Source organism: Protopterus annectens, chromosome 7.part0 (genome assembly GCF_019279795.1).
Source record: "Protopterus annectens isolate FY-2018-M chromosome 7.part0, PAN1.0, whole genome shotgun sequence".
NCBI classification, from domain to species: domain Eukaryota; kingdom Metazoa; phylum Chordata; order Ceratodontiformes; family Protopteridae; genus Protopterus; species Protopterus annectens.
Window position 1 is genome coordinate 714,334,640 of NC_056739.1, and position 19,972 is coordinate 714,354,611.

Genomic DNA, 19,972 nt, shown 5'->3' on the forward strand with positions numbered 1-19,972 from the left:
TTATTAAGAAGCGCAAAGAAAAGGACCGACACTTTCGTGGTCCGCGGTTTCGGCGAAACCGGTTAAGCAAAGCGAGTGTCTCGGTTTCGGCCGAAACCGAGCAAACGGTTCTATCTTCAGCGAATCCATGACTACTACCGAGGCCCCTTCTAACCTGGTTGAATCGGCCTCTGAAATTCAGCCTGCTACTGTGGTTTCACAAGAATTATCGGACACCATCCCTTTGGATGTTTCAACCCCTGCACGTGGTGCTGCTAGGCCGCCTGCAGCCATGTCCATAAAGGCCTTTGCCAGGGCTAAAGCAGCCAAAACTTCTAAATCTGTGCCTGTTAAGCCCCCCTCTCACAGGCCCGTTCCAGTTCCCAAATGCTCACTCTGGCAGAGGATCTCATCTCTTTAATAAGGGGATCCCAATCTCATCCAGACAGGGCCTCTCAACCTCCTCCAGAAAAGAGACCTAGAGCAGAGCCCCCTGAGCCAGTGTCCTCAGATGATTCTTCTGATGATACAGACAATACAGACCATCCAGAGGCTCCTTTTCTACTTATGAAGACTCCGATGCTGAGGAATCGATTCCTTCTGCCTCTCCACCAGAGGAATTTTCCTTTGGGGAAACCTTACATGCCATGAGAGAGCAATTCCAATGGCAGGGACAAGATTTCTCAGATTCAAGGAAAAGGCTTAGGACCTTTTGCATTTACCACAACATAGGCCTTTAGCTATACCTCCAGTTCTCCCTGTTGTAGATGATGCATTTAATGATGCTTGCACTGCTCCTGATACTTTGCCTCCAGCCCCTGCTAAGCCCAATAGGTTCTACAGGGTCCCGGACACACATCATCATTTATACAAGGCTCCTTTTGCAGATCCGAGACTATCTCCCAGGGGCCTAAGGCAGTAGCTTGACCTCAGTTAAAACCCTCTTCCTTCTGAAAGGGAATCCAGGTCCTTAGAGATGGGGTAAAAGTATACACCTCTGCTACTCTCTCAGCTAGGGCATTGAACTGTCAGTTTCATATGATCCAATACCAGGAGTTTATGCTTGATCAGTTAACTAAGAAATTGTCCTCTGATGATTCTTTAGATAAGAAATATGTTCTAGAAATGGTGCATAACATTCAGCAGGTTAGTAACCATTCTTTAAAATGTGGCTATGATGCACTGGAGGCTTCCTTTAGATCAGCCATGACTGGCACAGTTATAAGACGGCAAGAGTCAGAATCAATGACATGTTTTGCAAGTGCATTACTTCTATGTTGCATCCTTATTGCATATAGATGTTCTCGTATTCTATCTTTTAGCTGTCTATTCGTTTTCCCAATATAAAATGAAAAACATTTCTGACAGGTGGCAATATATACAACATGGGTAGATAGACAATTACCATAGGCTTTCAGATAGTATATATGCTGACTAACTGGGTGTATAAATGTAGTCTCATTACTGATAGAAGGTGCCATTGGGAGAGTCAATCAAGAAATTATTAAGGGGTTTGATAAGGTTCAGGAATCTAGACATGATATAAAATATTAAGCCAGTAATTAAAGATTCCTCAACATCCCATTCTTTCAGAGAGGCATTTACTATGTTTTACACTACTGATGCTTGGAGAATCAAGCACATTGGAATATTCTTACAGTGGATACTCAGGTTAAGGAGAGGTTAGGAGAATTTCCACGATTTAGGTACAAAAATAAGAAAAGTATCAAAAGGATTTTATGTGATAGTAAAAAATCTAGAGTTTCATTTTCTGACTCTCCCAATGGCACTTATACTTGAGTTAGTCAGCATATATACTATCTGAAAGCCTATGGTAATTGTCTATCTACCCATGTCATTTTATATTGGAAAGCGAATAGACAGCTAAAAGATAGAATACGAGAACACCTATATGCAATAAGGATGCAACATAGAAGTAATGCACTTGCAAAACATGTCATTGATTCTGACTCTACACACATATTAGAACAAATACAAATGGACATTAAAATATGTGGATCATGAAACTCAGATCCGATGCACCTCCAGGGCTAAATGCCAAGTTATCAGTGAAACCATTCCTGAGAATGATTTCTGTATGATAGTTTCTGAATGACTACACTCCTATAGCTATTTTAAAATTGTTTTTAAAATTGCTGTCTCACACAATTGTTGTCTTATATTATGTTTTTTATATTGTTTCTATGTTTTTTAAATGTGGTACTTAGCATACCAAATAGATATAGAACAAGTGCATTTCATATTTTATTGTTAACTAAGATTTTTTATTCCTGTTTCACATAATTGTTGTCTTATATAATGTTTTTTATATTGTTTTTATGTTTTTTATATGTGGCACTTAGTATACCAAATAGATAGGAACATTGTATATTATAGTGCAGTTCATATGTTATATTTTATTGTTAGCTTAAGAAATGCACTAAAGATATATTCATGTATGCACTAGTGTAGTATGGTTCCTATTTGTGTAGTGCTATGCACTAGGGGGATTATTTAGTTCCACTAATATAACACAATATATTTATATTTATATGTTGACATAGATGAGTCATGATTAGCGTTTCCCGCCTAATCTGTATATTTAAGCCTTACCCCACTGTTTGTATTTTGTCTACGAGTCTGAAGAAGCCTAGTAGGTGACTCAAATAAACTCTGTTTTATCATATTGGCACCATTGAGTTTATTGGAATTTGACTTTATGCTGTGTTCTCTCCTCCGTATCTGATATTTATCTCTACGATATTTTATAATATGTTTGTATTTTGAAAATGGTTAAGCATACATGGTAGGATGGTATTTTGTTTTTTACAATTTTTTATAATTGTATAGTAACACCAACCCAAACAGTTAAAGCTCTAATAGACAATTTTAAAAAGAAAGTCACAGATGGTATTAGTCGAACAGTTTTTGTAAAATTAATGGCAGGGCATTTAAATAAATAAATAAAAAATACTGAAATCCATGTAAGCTAATTGTAAAATAATATCTATTTATGTAGTATAAATGCATAGTTATGCAAATCACAATCAAATTAAAGGAAAAATGCCAAAATAATTAACTGTAGTTTATAAAGTATAAAATGTGAGCTCAGACCTTCCTAGACTGGATGAATAGTTACAGGAAATGTTGAGCAGTTAAGATAAGAAACAAGACTGATTGCCAGACAAGTAGCTTGAGTTTTTCTAAAGCATTATTGTTATTAAAACATAATTGTTAAAATGTTTACAGGCAACACTATTTGGTAATTGTAATAAAATGTCACAGTTGTACATAGATGTCACTGATAATCTGTTTGCAAGTAAATGTTAAAAGTAAAAAAACTTAGTTACATCAAGTATAGCCAGCAAATGGGCCATAATATACATACAGTTCAAATCAATTATACAAAAAGGTATAAATACCTACTAGTAGTAGTAGTAAACAGCAAAGAAGCAGAGAGCACAAATTAAAATAAAATTTTCAGTTGCAGTCATCACATTTGTGTTATCTGCTTGCAGTAGCCCTCAGTTGGCCTGATCAAAGTCTTGGGTCCTACCGGTTGCTGTCTCATCTTCCATGACGTCAGGTAGTCAAGGGTATAAAGCATGCAGCTGACGCCATTACATCAGTCTTTCTTGCCATGCAGTGCCTGAAGCATTTCGCAAGTGCTGGTCAGCAGACTCCTGAAATTTTTGTTTTCGAGTTTCAAAACCGAAGTCTTCAACTAAAGCTAGGTACCCCGTTGGGAAAACTTTTTCTTGCTCTAAACCAATGTCAGTAAAAGTCAATAATTGTATTTCTTGTGGAAAGCAAATACCTCACAAAGATTTTCATTCGTACTGTATTCCTTGCCTAGGCCCTGACCACGCCACGGTTTTGTGCCTTATTTAAGCAATGGACTATATATATTTACGCTTCTAATTATTTTTTTACTCTGTTCAATTATCCAGATATGTCTTTGGTAACCCATCCGACTACCGACATTCTGAAAAAACGCAAAGATAAAGACAGAGACAGGCCGCCTAGGTCCAAAGCTGGCGACGAAGCTTCTCCTAAGCCAGTCGCCTGTTCGCCGGTACTCTGTGAGGTGCTTTCGCAACCCCTGATACCCGCTACTTCAGATTCGCATGCCTCTACTGAGACCCATTCGGAGTCCGGTATGCCACGAGATGCTTCAACTGTGGAACCTGTGGATGTCTCTACCTTGGATGGGTCCGGAGCCGCTGTGCAGGCAACGGCTTCTGAGGGTGTATTCAGGCCTACTGACTTATATTAAACCAACGCCATCTTCTTCTTCTAGGCCTAAAACTCGAACTATGCCTAGAAAACCGACGCCCAGACCGCATGGTCAGGCCTCTATGCCTAAAAAAACAGATAACAATGACTGAAGACTTTATTACTTTAATCAGGGGAAGCCATCCTTCCCCGTCTAAGAGACTTAGGACTGAATTTGCTTATGATACTTCTGACCAGGATTCTGAAATATTTGTTTCCTCTGAGGACCAGGATTTACCCTGATCTACCTATGAGGATTCTGATGCAGAGGACACTATTCCCTCTGCTTCCCCCCCAGAGGATTTCTCTTTTGTTGAAACCCTGCATGCCCTTAGGGACCACTTTCGCTGGGAAAGCCAGGATTACGCTGAGATTTCTTACTCCTGCCCCAGCACAGGCCTTTCGCTGTCCCTCCTGTACTAGACATTGTTGATGATGCCTTTTCTGAATCTAGCTTGGCTCCTGACTCTTCACCTCCTGCTCCCAGAAAACCTGATAGATATTACAGGGTCCCTGACTCTCACAAGTTCCTTTTTAAAAATCCTACTGTGGATCCTGAGACTATTTCACAGGGACCCAAGGGCAGCAAGGCTACTACTGCCAAAAATCCTACCCCCTTTGATAGGACTCCAGGGCGCTGGATAGATGGGCTAAGAAAGTGTACACTTCTGCAACTTTGGCCGTTAGGGCCTTAAACTGCCAGTTTCATATGTTAAAGTATCAGCAGCATATCATTGGATTGCTTAAACAGAAAATTATATTGATTCCTGACTGTGCTGAAAATAAGGATTTACAGGATTTAATGCATTCTGCTGAACCGGTTGGAAAGCATACTTTGCAATGTGGTTTTGATTCACTAGAGGCATCTTGCAGGGCTGCTGTCACTGGGTCTGTACTTAGACAGCATGCTTGGCTGAAGGAGCAATCTTTGCCAAATCATGTTAAAGCAAAATTGCTGGATGCTCCCTTAAATCAGGACCGCCTGTTTGGCAACAAAACAGAAGTTCTTAAAAAGATGGAGGAAAAAGCTAAATCTATGCAAACTGTTAAAGATGTCCTACAAGTACAACCACCAAGATTTATTAGGCATTGGCCCTCCAAGAATTGCTCTTTTCCTGCCTCTTCCAGGCCTTCTCAGTCCAAACCCAGAACCAGCAGAACACCCAGGCTGCAGTCCCAGGGTACACACAGGACTAAACAGTGGGGGGCTCCCACTTCCAAATCAGGGAGTAGTAAGACTCCACCCTATGGTAAACTGTCTCAATGACTTAACCTTAAAATTTCCAAGCACTTCTCAACTGACTGCTCCTTTAGGGGGAAAGATTGCTCTGCAGGCAAAAAAATGGGAACTCATCACCCAGGACAAATGGGTTTTAAGTATAGTTTCCCAAGGATACAGATTTCACTTCCACACATTACCTACCACAAACGGTTGGCCAGATCTACCCCCAAATCAGTGGGCAGAGGCTCAAAAGGAAGTACTCTCTCTCTTAAGCATAAAGGCTATTCAAACTGTACCAGAAGAGGAAAAGTGACAAGGTTTCTACTCAAGACTTTTCTTGGTACCCAGAAAAGACAACTCTTGGCATCCTATCCTGGACCTTTCTATATTAAACACTTCTGTGGTGATTCCAAAATTCAAGATGCTAACTCTTCACCAGTTACTTCCTATGCTAGGCAAAGATGCCTGGCTGGCAACACTGGATTTAAAAGAAGCCTACCTGCACATCCCAATCAGGGAATCTTGCAGAAAATACCTACGCTTCAAAGCAGGCTGCATGCACTATCTATTCTCTGCACTGCCCTTTGGATTTTCTACTGCGCCCAGGATATTCACAAAGTGCCTAGCTCCAGTCATCGCATTTTGCAGGCAAGGGAAATATTCAAATATACCCATACCTGGACGAGGCAGAAAGCCAGGACATACTTTTGAATCATCTGGCATTTGTACAAAAGGTGCTAACTTGTCTGGTGTCACCATAAATGAAAATAAGTCACATTTGGTACCCTGTCAACAAATTATATTCCTGGGAGCAAGCTTGAACACAACTTCCCAAATGGTTTTCTTTACGCCAGAGAAACAAATTCATTTGACAACTTACTTCAAACTAATGGCCACAAAAACCCTGCTATCTGCAAGGCAAATACTACAAGCCTTGGGGTTCATGGCCTCCTGCATTCTACTAATTCCATATGCAAGACTGCATATGAGGAAACTACAGTGGTATCTAAAAAGCCTATGGTGTCAACATTCTCAGGATCTAGAAGCAATGATTGCTATCATACCTTGCCTACAGTTAGAGTTCTTTTGTTGGGCAGAGGCCTGCCACCAAAACAAGGAATTAACATTCACTCTACCCCCAGCCGCCCAAACCCTAACAGACGCATCATACTATGAATGGGGGCCTCATTTGGCAGGGAAGTGCATTCAGGACAAATGGAACCCAAGTCAAATGCACCTGCATATCAATCAAAAATAAATGTTAGCTGTACAGAATGCTCTGACAACCTTCAAGGACCACATTCTTCCTGGACAATTAATGGTAAGGATGGACAACACCAGTGTTATGTGGTACATAAACAAGCAAGGGATACCCATTCTTACCCCCTCTGCAGACTAGCCATGGCTCTGTGGAACACAGCCTTGAGCTACCAAGTGCATCTACAGGCTCAATCCCTTTCAGAAAAACTAAATACACTGGCAGACGAGCTCAGCAGAAATCTCATGGACCCACACGAGTGGAAGCTGAAACCAGAGATTTTCAACATGTTGATAAACAAATGGGGGAGCCCAAATATAGACCTGATGTCCTTCAAGGATGCATCTGCAGTCCTTACAAATGGGTTGTCCTGTCGTCAGGCAGCCCTTCGGTCGGCCGGATTCCAAAGTCTGGGTCTGGCCTCGGCTGGTGTCGCACTTCACCCGACGTCATAGCTGCAGTTCTTCGGGTATAAAGGCATCAGCCGACGCCATTTTCCTCAGTCTTTCTTGCCGCGTGGCTCAAGCAGAAGCTGTTCGCAAGTGCCGGTCGGTCAGAACCAGAGATTACTACTACAAGTACTGAAGACTTCTAAAAAGCTAAGTACCCCGTTGGGGACTCTTTCTTGCCTCAGCCGATGTCAGAAAAAGTGAATAACTGTTTAACTTGTGGGAAACAAATACCTCATAAAGATTTCCACTCTTACTGCTTACCTTGTTTAGGCCCAGACCACGACGTAGCAGCTTGTCTAGCCTGTGCTTCTTTCAACCAACGGACGCTTAGACGTCGGTCGGAATTTGCTGAAGAGTTTTTCGGCACCGATTTTGCTTAGATTATGTCGTCGGATACTCCGACTACGCAAATTTCTAAAAAACGCAAGGAAAAGGACCGACACTCGCGGTCCGCGGTTTCGGCCGAAACCGGTTAAGCCAACCGAGTGTCTCGTTCGGCTGAAACAGAGTCCACGGTTCTTCCTTGCCGAAAGCTTGCCACTTACGAGGCCTCATCCAGCCTGGCTGAATCTGCTACTGAAATCCCACCTGCTCTTGCAGGTTCAGGATTTATCTGATACTATCCCTTTGGATATTTCTACCCCTGCACGTGGAGCTGCTAGGCCTCCTGCATCCATGTCTATTAAGGCCTTTGCCAGGGCTAAAGCAGCAAAATCTACCAAATCGGTGCCTGCTAAGACCCCCTCTCACAGGCCTAGTTCCAGTTCACAAATGCATAGTCTAGCAGAGGATCTCATTTCTTTGATCCGGGGATCCCAACCACATCCAGACAGGGCCTCTCACCCACCTCCAGAGAAGAGGACTAGAGTAGAGCCCCTTGAGCCAGTTTCTTCAGATGGATCCTCTGATGAGTCAGATAATTCAAACCTTTCAGAGGGCCCCTTTTCTCCTTATGAGGACTCTGATGCAGAAGACTCCATTCCTTCTGCCTCTTCGCCTGAGGAATTTTCTTTTGGGGAAACCTTGCATGCTATGAGGGAACAATTTCAATGGCAGGGCCAGGATTTTTCAGACTCTAGGAAAAGGCTTAGAACCTTTTTGCATTTGCCACAGCATAGGCCTTTAGCCATTCCTCCAGTACTTACTGTTGTGGATGATGCTTTTAATGATGCTTGTACTGCTCCTGATTCTCTTCCTCCAGCCCCTGCTAAGCCCGATAGGTACTACAGGGTTCGGACACACATTATCATTTGTATAAGGCCCTTTTGCAGATCCGAAACTATCTCCCAGGGACCCAAGGCTGTAGCAGCTTCTTCTACCAAAACCCTCCCTCTGAAAGGGAATCTAGGGCCTTAGAGAGATGGGGTAAAAAGTTTACACTTCTGCTACTCTTTCAGCTAGGGCCTTGAACTGTCAATTCCACATGATTCAGTATCAGGAATTTATGTTAGACCAATTAACTAAAAAACTGTCCTCGGATGAACCATTAGACAAAAAATCTGTACAGGAAATGGTACATAACATTCAATAGGTCAGTAATCATTCCTTAAAATGCGGCTATGATGCACTGGAGGCTTCCTTTAGATCAGCCATGACTGGCACAGTGATCAGAAGGCATGCATGGTTGAAAGAGCAGTCCTTACCAGACCATGTTAAATCAAAGCTCCTAGATGCTCCCATGGATAAGCTCAATTTGTTTGGCTCCCCTGCGCAGCAGGTGCTGAAGAAGGTGGAAGACGAAGCAAAATCTGTTCAGGCAGTCAAGGATTTCTTGCAGGTCCAGCCTCCAAGGTTTAGCAGGAACTGGCCTTCCAAGAATTGGTCCTTTCCAGACACCTCCAGAGCTCAGAGAGGCAGGAATAGGCTCAAGAGGCAGAAATCAATCCAGAGGTGCCTACAGGGGCGCCAGTGGCAGGCTAACAACCAGCGAGGTACAGCCACAGATCCAGCCACCACCACTTCCACAGGACAATCACAGTGACTTGGCTCTGGCACCGCCTACCAGGGAACAACTAGAAGCACCCTTAGGCGGGAAGGTAGCCTTATTTTCAGTAAACTGGCATTACATCACAGGAGACAAATGGATTTTACAGACAATAGACCAAGGTTACAGGTTTCACTTCCATACTCTACCAAGGAAGAGAGGAATGCCAAACCTACCTCCAAATCAGAAGACAGAAGCTCTAGAACAAATAACTCACTTACTAAGGATGAGAGCTATAGAAAGGGTACCATCTATGGAACAAGGACAAGGATTTTACTCCAGACTCTTCCTGGTACCAAGAAAAGAAAACCAATGGAGACCTATTCTCGACCTGTCCGCTTTAAACACATACCTCATTGTTCCAAAATTCAAAATGCTGACCCTACAGCAGCTTCTTCCCATGCTGGGCAAGGAGTCTTGGCTGGTAACTCTAGATCTCAAGGAGGCATACCTGCACGTCCCCATACGACCAAATTGCAGAAGATACCTCAGATTTCTTGCAGGATCAGAGCATTATCAATTCTCAGCATTGCCCTTTGGCTTATCTACTGCCCAGAGTATTCACGAAATGCCTGGCATCAGTAATTGCTCATTGCAGGCTTCAGGGAATTCAAATTTATCCTTACCTGGACGACTGCCTGTTACAAGCGGACAACAAAACAAATTAACAAAAGATTTGGAAAGGGTCATTCATCTACTACAAGCCCTGGGATACTCAGTCAATATAAAAAGTCAAGACTGATACCATCCCAAAGAATAACCTTCTTAGGTGCAGATTTGGACACATCAAAACAAATGGCATTCCTGACAGTAGAAAAACAGGAGCAACTCCCTCTCTACTTCATGGCATTAACAAAGCAGAACCAGCTAACAGCAAGAAAAGTCCTGCAAGCCTTGGTTACATGGCATCCTGCATAATATTGATTCCTCATGCCAGACTACATATGAGGAAGTTACAGTGGTACCTAAGGAATTTATGGTCTCAGCACAAGCACAGCCTAGAAACCCAGATTCCATGCCTGAAACAAGAATTCCAATGGTGGGCTCAGGCCTGTCAATCAAACAAGGGACTGCCCTTCCACAGCACTCAACCAAGCCAGACCATCACAACAGACGCCTCAGACCTCGGTTGGGGGCCTACATGCTGGACAAGTGCATACAAGGCTTATGGACTCAAGACCAGCTGCACCTACACATAAATCAAAAGGAAATGCTGGCAGTAAAACTGGCAATTCAGGCATTCAGACCATTTCTTCGACAGGGTCAACTGCTGATAAGGACGGACAACACCACAGTTATGTGGTACATCAACAAACAGGGAGGCACACATTCATACCCTCTATGCCGGATGGCAATGGACCTCTGGAATGTGGCACTGAGCTTCAACATTCAGTTTCAAGCAATTTTTGTGCCAGGAAAAGAAAATATACTAGCAGACATCCTAAGCAGAACTACCACGGATGCTCACGAATGGATGCTGCATCCGGACATCTTCAAGGTCATTACAAAGAAATGGGGACTACCAGAAATAGACATATTTGCATCCCCACACAATCACCAACTGAAAAATTCTGCACAAGGATGTACCACCCACTTGCTTGGAAAGTGGACTCTATCCTTCAGTTGGAAAGGCCTGACAGCATATGCATTCCAGCCTCTTCCTTTGATGCACAAGGTGCTATTGAAGATCAAAGAAGACCGTCCAAGGATCATCCTGATAGCTCCAGTCTGGCCAAGGCAACATTGGTACCCATTACTGAGGAGCATGTCTCGGGAACAAATGTGGCCTCTGCCCTAGTTCCTTTGCTGTTAACACAGAACAACTTCAACACCCTGCATCCAAACCTGAAAACTCTGCAGCTGGCTGCCTGGAACATTACATAAGACCAAATAACCCAGATTTATCTCAAAGGGTTAAAGACATTATCTTGGAGGCTCGCAGACCCTCAACAAGAAAAAATTATTCAGCAAAATGGAAAATATATCTCATTTGGAGTACTGCAAAAGGAGAGAATGTGTCACTGGTAAACATAGCCAACATCCTGGAATACTTGGCAGAGCTCTTCCACACAGGCCTGCCCTATTCTTCCATTAAGATTCATGCATCAGCTATTTCAGCAGAATACAACTTGGATCCTCCAGTCTTCTCACATCCTCTACTCAGGCAGTTTCTGAGAGGGATTAAAATGTAAAACCACCTAGGAAGCCACCATTGCCAGCATGGGACTTGAACTTTGTGCTAGAAAAGTTGACACTCCCTCCTTTCGAGCCAGCAGCAACAGCAGAATTACAGTACTTATCATGGAAAACTGCTTTCCTGCTTGCAATCACTTCAGCAAGAAGGGTTTCTGAACTACAGGCATTAATGGCAGTACAGCCCTTCCTAATCTTCCATCAAGATAGAGTGTCCATGAGAACTAATCCTACTTTATGCCAAAGGTGGTCTCCAGGGTATCTTTAAATCAAGCTATCCACCTACCAACATTCTTCCCCAATCCACAGAACAGGGAGAAAGACTGTTGCATACTTTGGATGTACATAGACAATTACGCTACTACCTGGACAAAACCAAGAGCAATAGAAAGACTGACCAGCTACTGGTAGCATATGCAACAGGAATGGAAGGAAAAGCAATTGCAAAACAGACAACCTCTAAGTGGATAGGAAATTGCATCAGATTCTGTTACTCCTACCATGGAAGAAAACTCCAGAAAACATAAGGCCTCACTCTACAAGGGCTACAGCCACTACCACAGCTTTCTTACGAGGAGTGGCTACCAAGGACATTTTAGAGGCTGCTACTTGAACCTCCATGCATACATTTGCCAAGCATTATAATTTACCTTTATACTCTAGATCCCGAGCAGGTTTTGCCACTGCTGTTTTGCAAGGGATCCTAACTACACCATAATCTTCTTTCTCCTCCTCCCCAGTCTGGCTATGGTATTGTACCCATTTGTAAGGACTGCAGATGCATCCTTGAAGGACATAGTACAGTTTTGTACCTACCATAAATGTAGATGTCCGATAGGCATGCATCTGCAGTCAGGATTACCTACCCTCCTTCCCTCTGTGGTACTCCTAGGGTATTTGCCCATCTTGTAGCTAGCTGGGGAATCTATTATGGTGTATTTGTTTGTATATATGTACATACATGCTTATTTTTTGTTTGCTCTCTACTATTTGGAACCATTTGCATTTATCCAAATTTAGCCTTCCTAGAGGGCACCTGGCATCTGGGGCAAGAAACACTGAGGAAAATGGCGTCGGCTGATGCCTTTATACCCGAAGAACTGCAGCTATGACGTCGGGTGAAGTGCGACACCAGCCGAGGCCAGACCCAGACTTTGGAATCCGGCCGACCGAAGGGCTGCCTGACGACAGGACAACCCATTTGTAAGGACTGCAGATGCATGCCTATCAGACATCTACATTTATGGTAGGTACAAAACTGTACTTTTTCCTCCCCCCAGAACTACCAATTGGACAAATTCTGCACAAGGACTCCCCACAAGCAAGCTTGGAAAGTGGATGCTCTGTCCTTCAGCTGGAAAAATTTGTCAGTTTATGCCTTTCCTCCTCTGCCTCTCCTATCCAAAGTACTACTAAAGATCAGACAGGACAAACCAAGGATGATATTGATTGCACCAGACTGGCCACGCCAACGGTGGTACCCCCTCTTGTGCAGTTTATCACAGCTGGCTACATGTCTCCTGCCTCAGACCCTTACCCTGCTGTCACAACAGGAGAGACAGATTCTGCACCCCCAGCTTCAAACCCTGACCCTCTCAGCCTGGCTAATTTCCTAACCTCTCCATTACCATCCCTCAGCAAATCAGTGTTGGATGTCATTTTGGAGGCAAGGAGGCCTAGTACTAGAAAATCTTATGCTGAAAAATGGAAAAGATTCTGTGCCTGGAACCAATCTCAAGGGATGGGCACAACAGCGCCCAATTTACCTCAGATTCTTCAATACTTAACTGAGATGCTTCACAAGGGCCTTTCTTTTTCCTCCATCAAAATTCACGCCTCAGCCATTTCATCTCATTACAACACAGAACCACCCCTCTTCTCTCATCCACTGCTCAAGCAGTTCTTCAGAGGGGCCCAAAAACTTAAGGCCACCCAGGAGAACCCCAACTCCAGCCTGGGACCTTAACTTTGTATTCAGAAAACTCACTCTTCCTCCTTTTGAGCCAGCTGCAAGTGCAGAGTTAAAATTTCTTTCTTGGAAAACAGCGTTCCTTTTAGCAATTACTTCAGCAAAAGAAGGGTATCTTAACTACAGGCCCTTGTGGCAGTGGAGCCTTTCATCATATTTCATGCAGACAGGGTGTCCCTCAAGACCAATCCCTCCTTCATGCCCAAGGTGGTATCCATTGTGGCTCTTAATTCCTATCATACCTTGCTTACAGATAGAGTTCCTTTGGTGAGCAGGGGCCTGCCACCAAAACAAGGGACTACCTTTCACACCACTCCCTGCCGCCCAACCTCTAACAACAGATGGATCAGACTATGCATGAGGGGCTCACCTGGCAGGGAAGTGCATTCAGGTCAAATGGAACCCAAGTCAAATGCACCTGCATATCAATCAAAAAGAAATTTTAGCTGTGCAGAATGCTCTGACAGCCTTCTAGGACCACATTCTTCCAGGACAACTAATGGTGAAGACGGACAGCACCACTGTTTTGTAGTACATAAACAAGCTGGGGGGTACACATTCTTACCCCCTCTGCAGACTAGCCATGGCATTGTGGAACACAGTCTTGAGTTACCAAGTGCACCTACAAGCTCAATTCCTGCCAGGAAAATTAAATACACTGGCAGATGGACCAAGCAGAAACCTGATGGACCCACACGAATGGAAACTGGAACCAAGGATTTTCAACATGTTGACAAACAAATGGGGGAGCCCAGATACAGACCGGTTTGCCTCTCCCCAGAACTACCAATTGGACAAATTTTGCACAAGGACTTCCCACAAACAAGCCTGGAAAGTGGATGCTCTGTCCTTCAGCTGGAAAAACCTATCGGTCTATGCCTTTCCCCCTCTGCTTCTGCTCTCCAAAGTACTACTAAAAATCAAACAGGACAAACTAAGGATGATTTTGATTGCTCCAGACTAGCCGTGCCAACACCGGTACCCCCTCCTGCACAGTGTGTCACGGTTATCACCATGGCACCTGCCTCTGACTCCTTCCCTGCTGTCTCAGCAGGAGAACCAGATTCTGCGCCCTCAATTTCTAACACTGAACCGTGCAGCCTGGCTAAATACTGAATCTCTCCTTTACCATCCCTCAGCAAACCTGTGATGGATATAATTTTAGAGGCAAGGAGGCCTAGTACTAGAAAATCTTATACTGAAAAATGGAAAAGATTCTGTGCCTGGAACTAATCTCAAGGTATGAGCACAGCAGCGCCCAATTTACCTCGGATTTTACAATTGCTTCAAAAGGGCCTGTCTTTTTCCTCCATTAAAATCCATGCCTCAGCCATTTCAGTTCATTATAACACAGTACCTCCCCTCTTCTCTCATCCACTGCTCAAGCAGTTCCTCAGAGGGGCCAAAAATTTGAGACCACCCAAGAGAGCTCCAACCCCAGCCGGGGACCTTAACTTTGTCTTGGAGGAACTCACTCTACCTCCTTTTGAGACAGCTGCTACTGCAGACTTAAAATTTCTTTCTTGGAAAACAGCTTTCCTTTTAGCAATCACTTCAGCTAGAAGGGTATCTGAATTATAGGCCCTTATGGCAGTGGAGCATTTCATCATCTTTCATGCGAACAGGGTGTCCCTCAGAACCAATCCATCCTTCATGCCCAAGGTGGTATCCAGTGTGGCTCTTAATCAGTCCATTCATTTGCCAACCTTCTTTTCCAATCCACAGAATAAAGTGGAATGGATACTGCATTCCTTAGATGTGCACAGACAACTTAGATTCTACTTGGACAGGTCTAAACCTCAAAGGAAATCTGAACAACTGCTGGTGTCATTTGCTACAGGGGCAGAGGGGAAGGCTATTTCAAACCAAACCATTTCTAAATGGATAAGCCATTGCATTAATTTCTGCTATAAGCACCATGGAAAACATCTCCCCCAGGGGATCAGACCTCACTCCACCAGGGCTGCGTCTACCTCTAAAGCCTTTCTCAGAGGTGTCCCTACCAGGGACATCCTAGAAGCTGCTACCTGGAGTTTTGTACATACTTTCACCAAGCATTCTCATTTGCCAATTTTCTCTAAATCCAGAGCTGGCTTTGCCACTGCAGTCTTGCAGGGCCTTATAGCTGGCTGTAATGCTGTCTAAATTCCTCCTCCCAACCATAGCTTTGGGAATCTACCCAAATGTAATGACTGCAACAGTGAAACACGAAGAACATAGTACAGTTGTGTACACTTACCATAAATGTAGATGTTCGAGTGTATTCACTGTTGCAGTCCTGGTTACCCTCCCTCCAGCCCCCTAACTTCTTTTGGCTATACCTCTACTTTCCTTTGCTATGCTTAAAAGCCTTTTTGGTGTATTTGCTTTTTTGTTGGAGGTATATCTTTGTGCTTTTATATTTAATTGCTTCCCATTATGGGGGCACCTGACATCTGGGCATGAAAAACTGATGTAATGGCGTCGGCTGCATGTTTTATACCCTGACGACCTGCCGTCATAGAAGAAGGGACAGCAACTGACACAGGACCCAAGACTTTTTTTATCCGGCCGACTGAGGGCTACCTGCAAGCAGATAACCCAAATGTAATTACTGCAACAGTGAATACAGTCTTAACATCTACATTTATGGTAAGTGTACACAACTGTACTTTACTGTTCGATAGCACATCTCCTCTTTCGATTCTTTGTAGTTGTAACAGTTGCATGGTATACTGAAAGGAGGGAGAATGAGATGCCCCATGCTGTGAAAGTCTTTAGTAGGAACTTGCTTTTTAAGTATGTGCACCTTAAGAATGCTTGTGAAGCCATACGGTTGGAAAGCTCTTTCCATAATAAAATGATAGAGTTTAGGAAGCAGGAACTAAGGGCTGTGTGACACCTGAAAGGTAATATGACTGTACCATTTGTCTTCTCCCCAATCCACTATGTCATTAACTCTGTTTTGACATCTCAAAGAATTCTTTAGTTTTAGGAGTACACAGAACAACTCTGTTAAGTAGACGCTTTGCCAGTATAGCAGCAAAGTAGCATCAGCATGTTGTCAATGTCACCATTCCCAAAGGAGAGAGAGCATCATTTTGTAAATTTAACTCGTCTTACCGCACTCAGTGCTAAGTGCACCACTTGTATCCTTATTAAACAGGACAAGACTGCAGCAAAGAAGTGGTGCATGCTGTTGAAGAGAGAACAGCTTTATCCTTGCCATGTTAAGTCTGTCCCACTTCTAGGTGTACTTTAAAGTAAAGTGATCCTTGTGAAGTTTTATTTTCTTGTCACCATTTTTTACCATAGTTTATTTTCTCTCCTTTTTGAAGGTCCGTAAAGCACTTCGAAGCGCTGAAGCATATGAAAACTTTTTACGGTGTTTGGTAATTTTTAACCAAGAAGTTATTTCAAGGTCAGAGTTGGTGCAACTTCTTTCGCCTTTTTTGGGGTAAGTAAAGGTCCCATTACGATTACTGGAAATCTTTTTTAGTGCCAGTGAAAAATGCATTTTAGTGACTTTGACTAATGTCTGGGACAAATTTAATGCCATTTGAAATTTCTAATAGTGGATAAATCAAAATGTACTATCCAGGCATCTTTAAAGAATGAACATGTATAGTTTTAGTCCTTTGTGGGGTGTTAGGTTGACATAACTATCTTGTGGCTGTTAAACTTTTGGAGAAAGTAGGGAAAACCTACTGTATAACTTGATATTTGCAGCTTGCAGAAGCTAGAAGTCTTCAGCCAGCATTTTATGAGCAAATTAAACTGCCATGCTATTTTTTGTGTTTTATTTGAGATGGCGCAGTTTTATTTTACTGTAAATGCATTCCAAAAAAAAGTCTTGCTGGAATAGTGTTGTCATGAAAAATGTTTGCAGTCACTTGCTTGGTGTGACAGTCCTGAAGATACTCTTACTGAAAGGGTAAAATGTAATGCCTTATTTGGAGACTAACTTTACCAATAGATCGTAACTTGGGTTTTTTTACCCATCTTACTCTAGTCTTCTCCCAATCAGAAACTACAGAAGTATGCGTCCTCTTCATTGTGAGACACCAGCATGGGTCTTGGGCTGGCTAGGTATGGATATTTAATAGATATAAGGCTGCCTTTTTGTACATCCTGTGTTCCACTTTCTGCCCAGCTCTTATTTTAAGTGTTGCTTACCCCCAAACATACCAGATTTTTTCCCTCTCTTTGCATATTTATTTCCATATTATATTTGTTTGTTCATTTTCAGTAAGATTTGGCTATGTCATCTACAGCTTTTTGTGATGACAGTTAAGGTAGTTAGCAAGTGTGACTGTGCTAGGCAAAAGGCCCCTAGTGGTTTCATTTTTTTAATCTTTATACACGTTATAGAGGTTTTTGTGTTCTGTAATATATTCAGACAGGACACAACATTATGAAGGTGCAAAAAGCTTTATCTTTCTTAGTGGAAGCTGATACATTTGATAAGTATTTCTTACAGCCAGGATAAAGAGAACAAGTCCTGAAACTGATATGGAAAAAGGCTTGAATGTAGAATGTGGAGGCTTTGTCCCATCAAATTATGATTCTTCCCAACTTGCACACCTGCTTTTGTGATTGAAGTTTCTCACTACTAACTCCCAAAGGGGATATTGAAGTCAGTTATTTATGTGCCTTGTGGGGCTGCACAAGTGTCATTGCTTGCTAAGTATTTAATTTATTACTTTTTATTACCCTGGTAAGTGAGCTGGTATAGACCCTTTTCAGTCAATGCAGTAATACTAGTTAACTTTCAAAAAATAATTTTGAAATTAGAGCTTGAAGTATGGTGGAAAAGCCTGCGTTTCCCACCGTGTTTAAAATGTTTATTTTTAACATGTCTTCTAAAAGGGCAGATCTTCATGTTTCACTGTTGCAGTCATTACATTTGGTTTATCTGTTTGCAAGTAGCCCTCAGTTGGCCTGATTAACAAAGTCTTGGGTCCTGCGTCGGTTGCGGTCCCTTCTTCCATGTCGTCAGGGGTATAAAACATGCAGCCGACGCCATTACCCCAGTCTTTCTTGCTGTGCGGTGCCTGAAGCAGAAGCAGTTCGCAAGTGCCGGTCGGCCGACTCCTCAAATTTTCATTTTCGAGTTTCAGAATCAAAGTCTTCAACTAAAGCTAAATACCCCGTTGGGGAAAACTTTTTTTTGCTCCTTACCAATGTCAGTAAAAGTTAATAATTGCATTACATGTGGAAAGCAAGTACCTCATAAAAATTTTAATTCGTACTGTATTCCTTGCCTAGGCCCTGACCACGACGTACCTTGCTGTCGGTTTTGTGCTTTATTTAATCAGCGCGTTATCAGTCATCTGTATATTTTCACCTCTAAATATTTTGGTTCTCAGTTTAATTATCCAGAAATGTCATCGGTTAACCATCCGACTACTGGGATTCTGAAAAAACGCAAAGATAAAGACAGAGACAGGCCGCAGAGGTCCAAAACTGCCGACAACACTTCTCCTAAGCCAATCGCCAGTTTGCCGGTACTCAGTGAGGCGCTTTCGCAGCCCCTGATACCCGCTACTTCTGATTTGCAGGCCTCTACTGAGATCCATTCGGAGTCCAGTATGCCGGGAGATGCTTCAGCTATGGAACCCGCAGATGTCTCTACCTTGGATGGGCCTTGAGGCCTACGGACTTGCATATTAAACAGATGCCTCCTTCTTCTCTTAGGCCTAAATCTCGATCCATGCCTAAAAAAAACGATTCCCAGGCCACATGCTCAGGCCACTATGCCTAAAAAACAAATGATAAGAATGGCTGAAGATCTAATAACTCTAATCAGGGGTAGTCATCCTCCCCTTTCTAAGAAGCCTAGGACTGAAGTGATTTATGAATCTTCTGACCACGGTTCTGTTTTTATTCTGATTCTTCTGATGATCTGGATTTGCCTTATCCACTTATGAGGACTCTGATACAGAGGACTCCATTCCCTCTGCTTCCCCTCCAGAGGATTTTTCTTTTGGGGAAACCTTACATACTCTAAGGGATCATTTCCACTGGGAAAGCCAGGATTTTTCTTATTCAAAAAAGAGGCTTAGGGATTTCTTACTCCTACCTCAGCATAAGCCTTTAGCTATTCCTCCTGTACTAGACATTGTTGGTGATGCTTTTTCGAAGTCTAGTTTGGCCCCTGATTCCTTGCCTCCTGCTCCCAGATAACCAGACCAATACTACAGGGTTCCTGAGTCTCACAAGTTTCTTTTAAAAATCCTATTGCAGGTCCAGAGACTATTTCACAGGGTTCCAAGGGCATTAAGGCTTCTACTGCTAAAAATCCTACCCTTTCTGAAAGAGATTCCAGGGCGCTGAATAGATGGGGTAAGAAGGTTTACACTTCTGCAACCTTGGCCATTAGGACTTTAAACTGCCAGTTTCATATGTTAAAGTGTCAGCAACATGTTATTGGATTGCTTAAACAGAAAATTATGTTGATTCCTGACCGTGTGGAAAATAAGGAATTACAGGATTTAATGCATTCTGCTGAACAAGTTGGATAACATACTTGGCAGTGTGGTTTTTATTCATTAGAGGTCTCTTGCAGGGCCACTGTTACTGGGTCTGTGCTCAGAAAGCATGCTTGGCTTAAGGAGCAATCTTTGCCTGATCATGTTAAAGCTAAATTGTTGGATGCTCC

General features: G+C 42.9%; 1 protein-coding gene across 1 annotated transcript in view; it reads left to right on the forward strand.

Moving 5' to 3' along the window:
- The window catches only part of LOC122806648 (paired amphipathic helix protein Sin3a-like), a 1,265,677-nt gene that overhangs the window by 702,416 nt on the left and 543,289 nt on the right, over positions 1-19,972 (forward strand). The window contains exon 6 of the mRNA XM_044077239.1: positions 16,650-16,768. Within this exon, the coding sequence (XP_043933174.1) occupies positions 16,650-16,768 (119 nt within the window). The remainder of the gene's footprint in view (positions 1-16,649; positions 16,769-19,972) is intronic.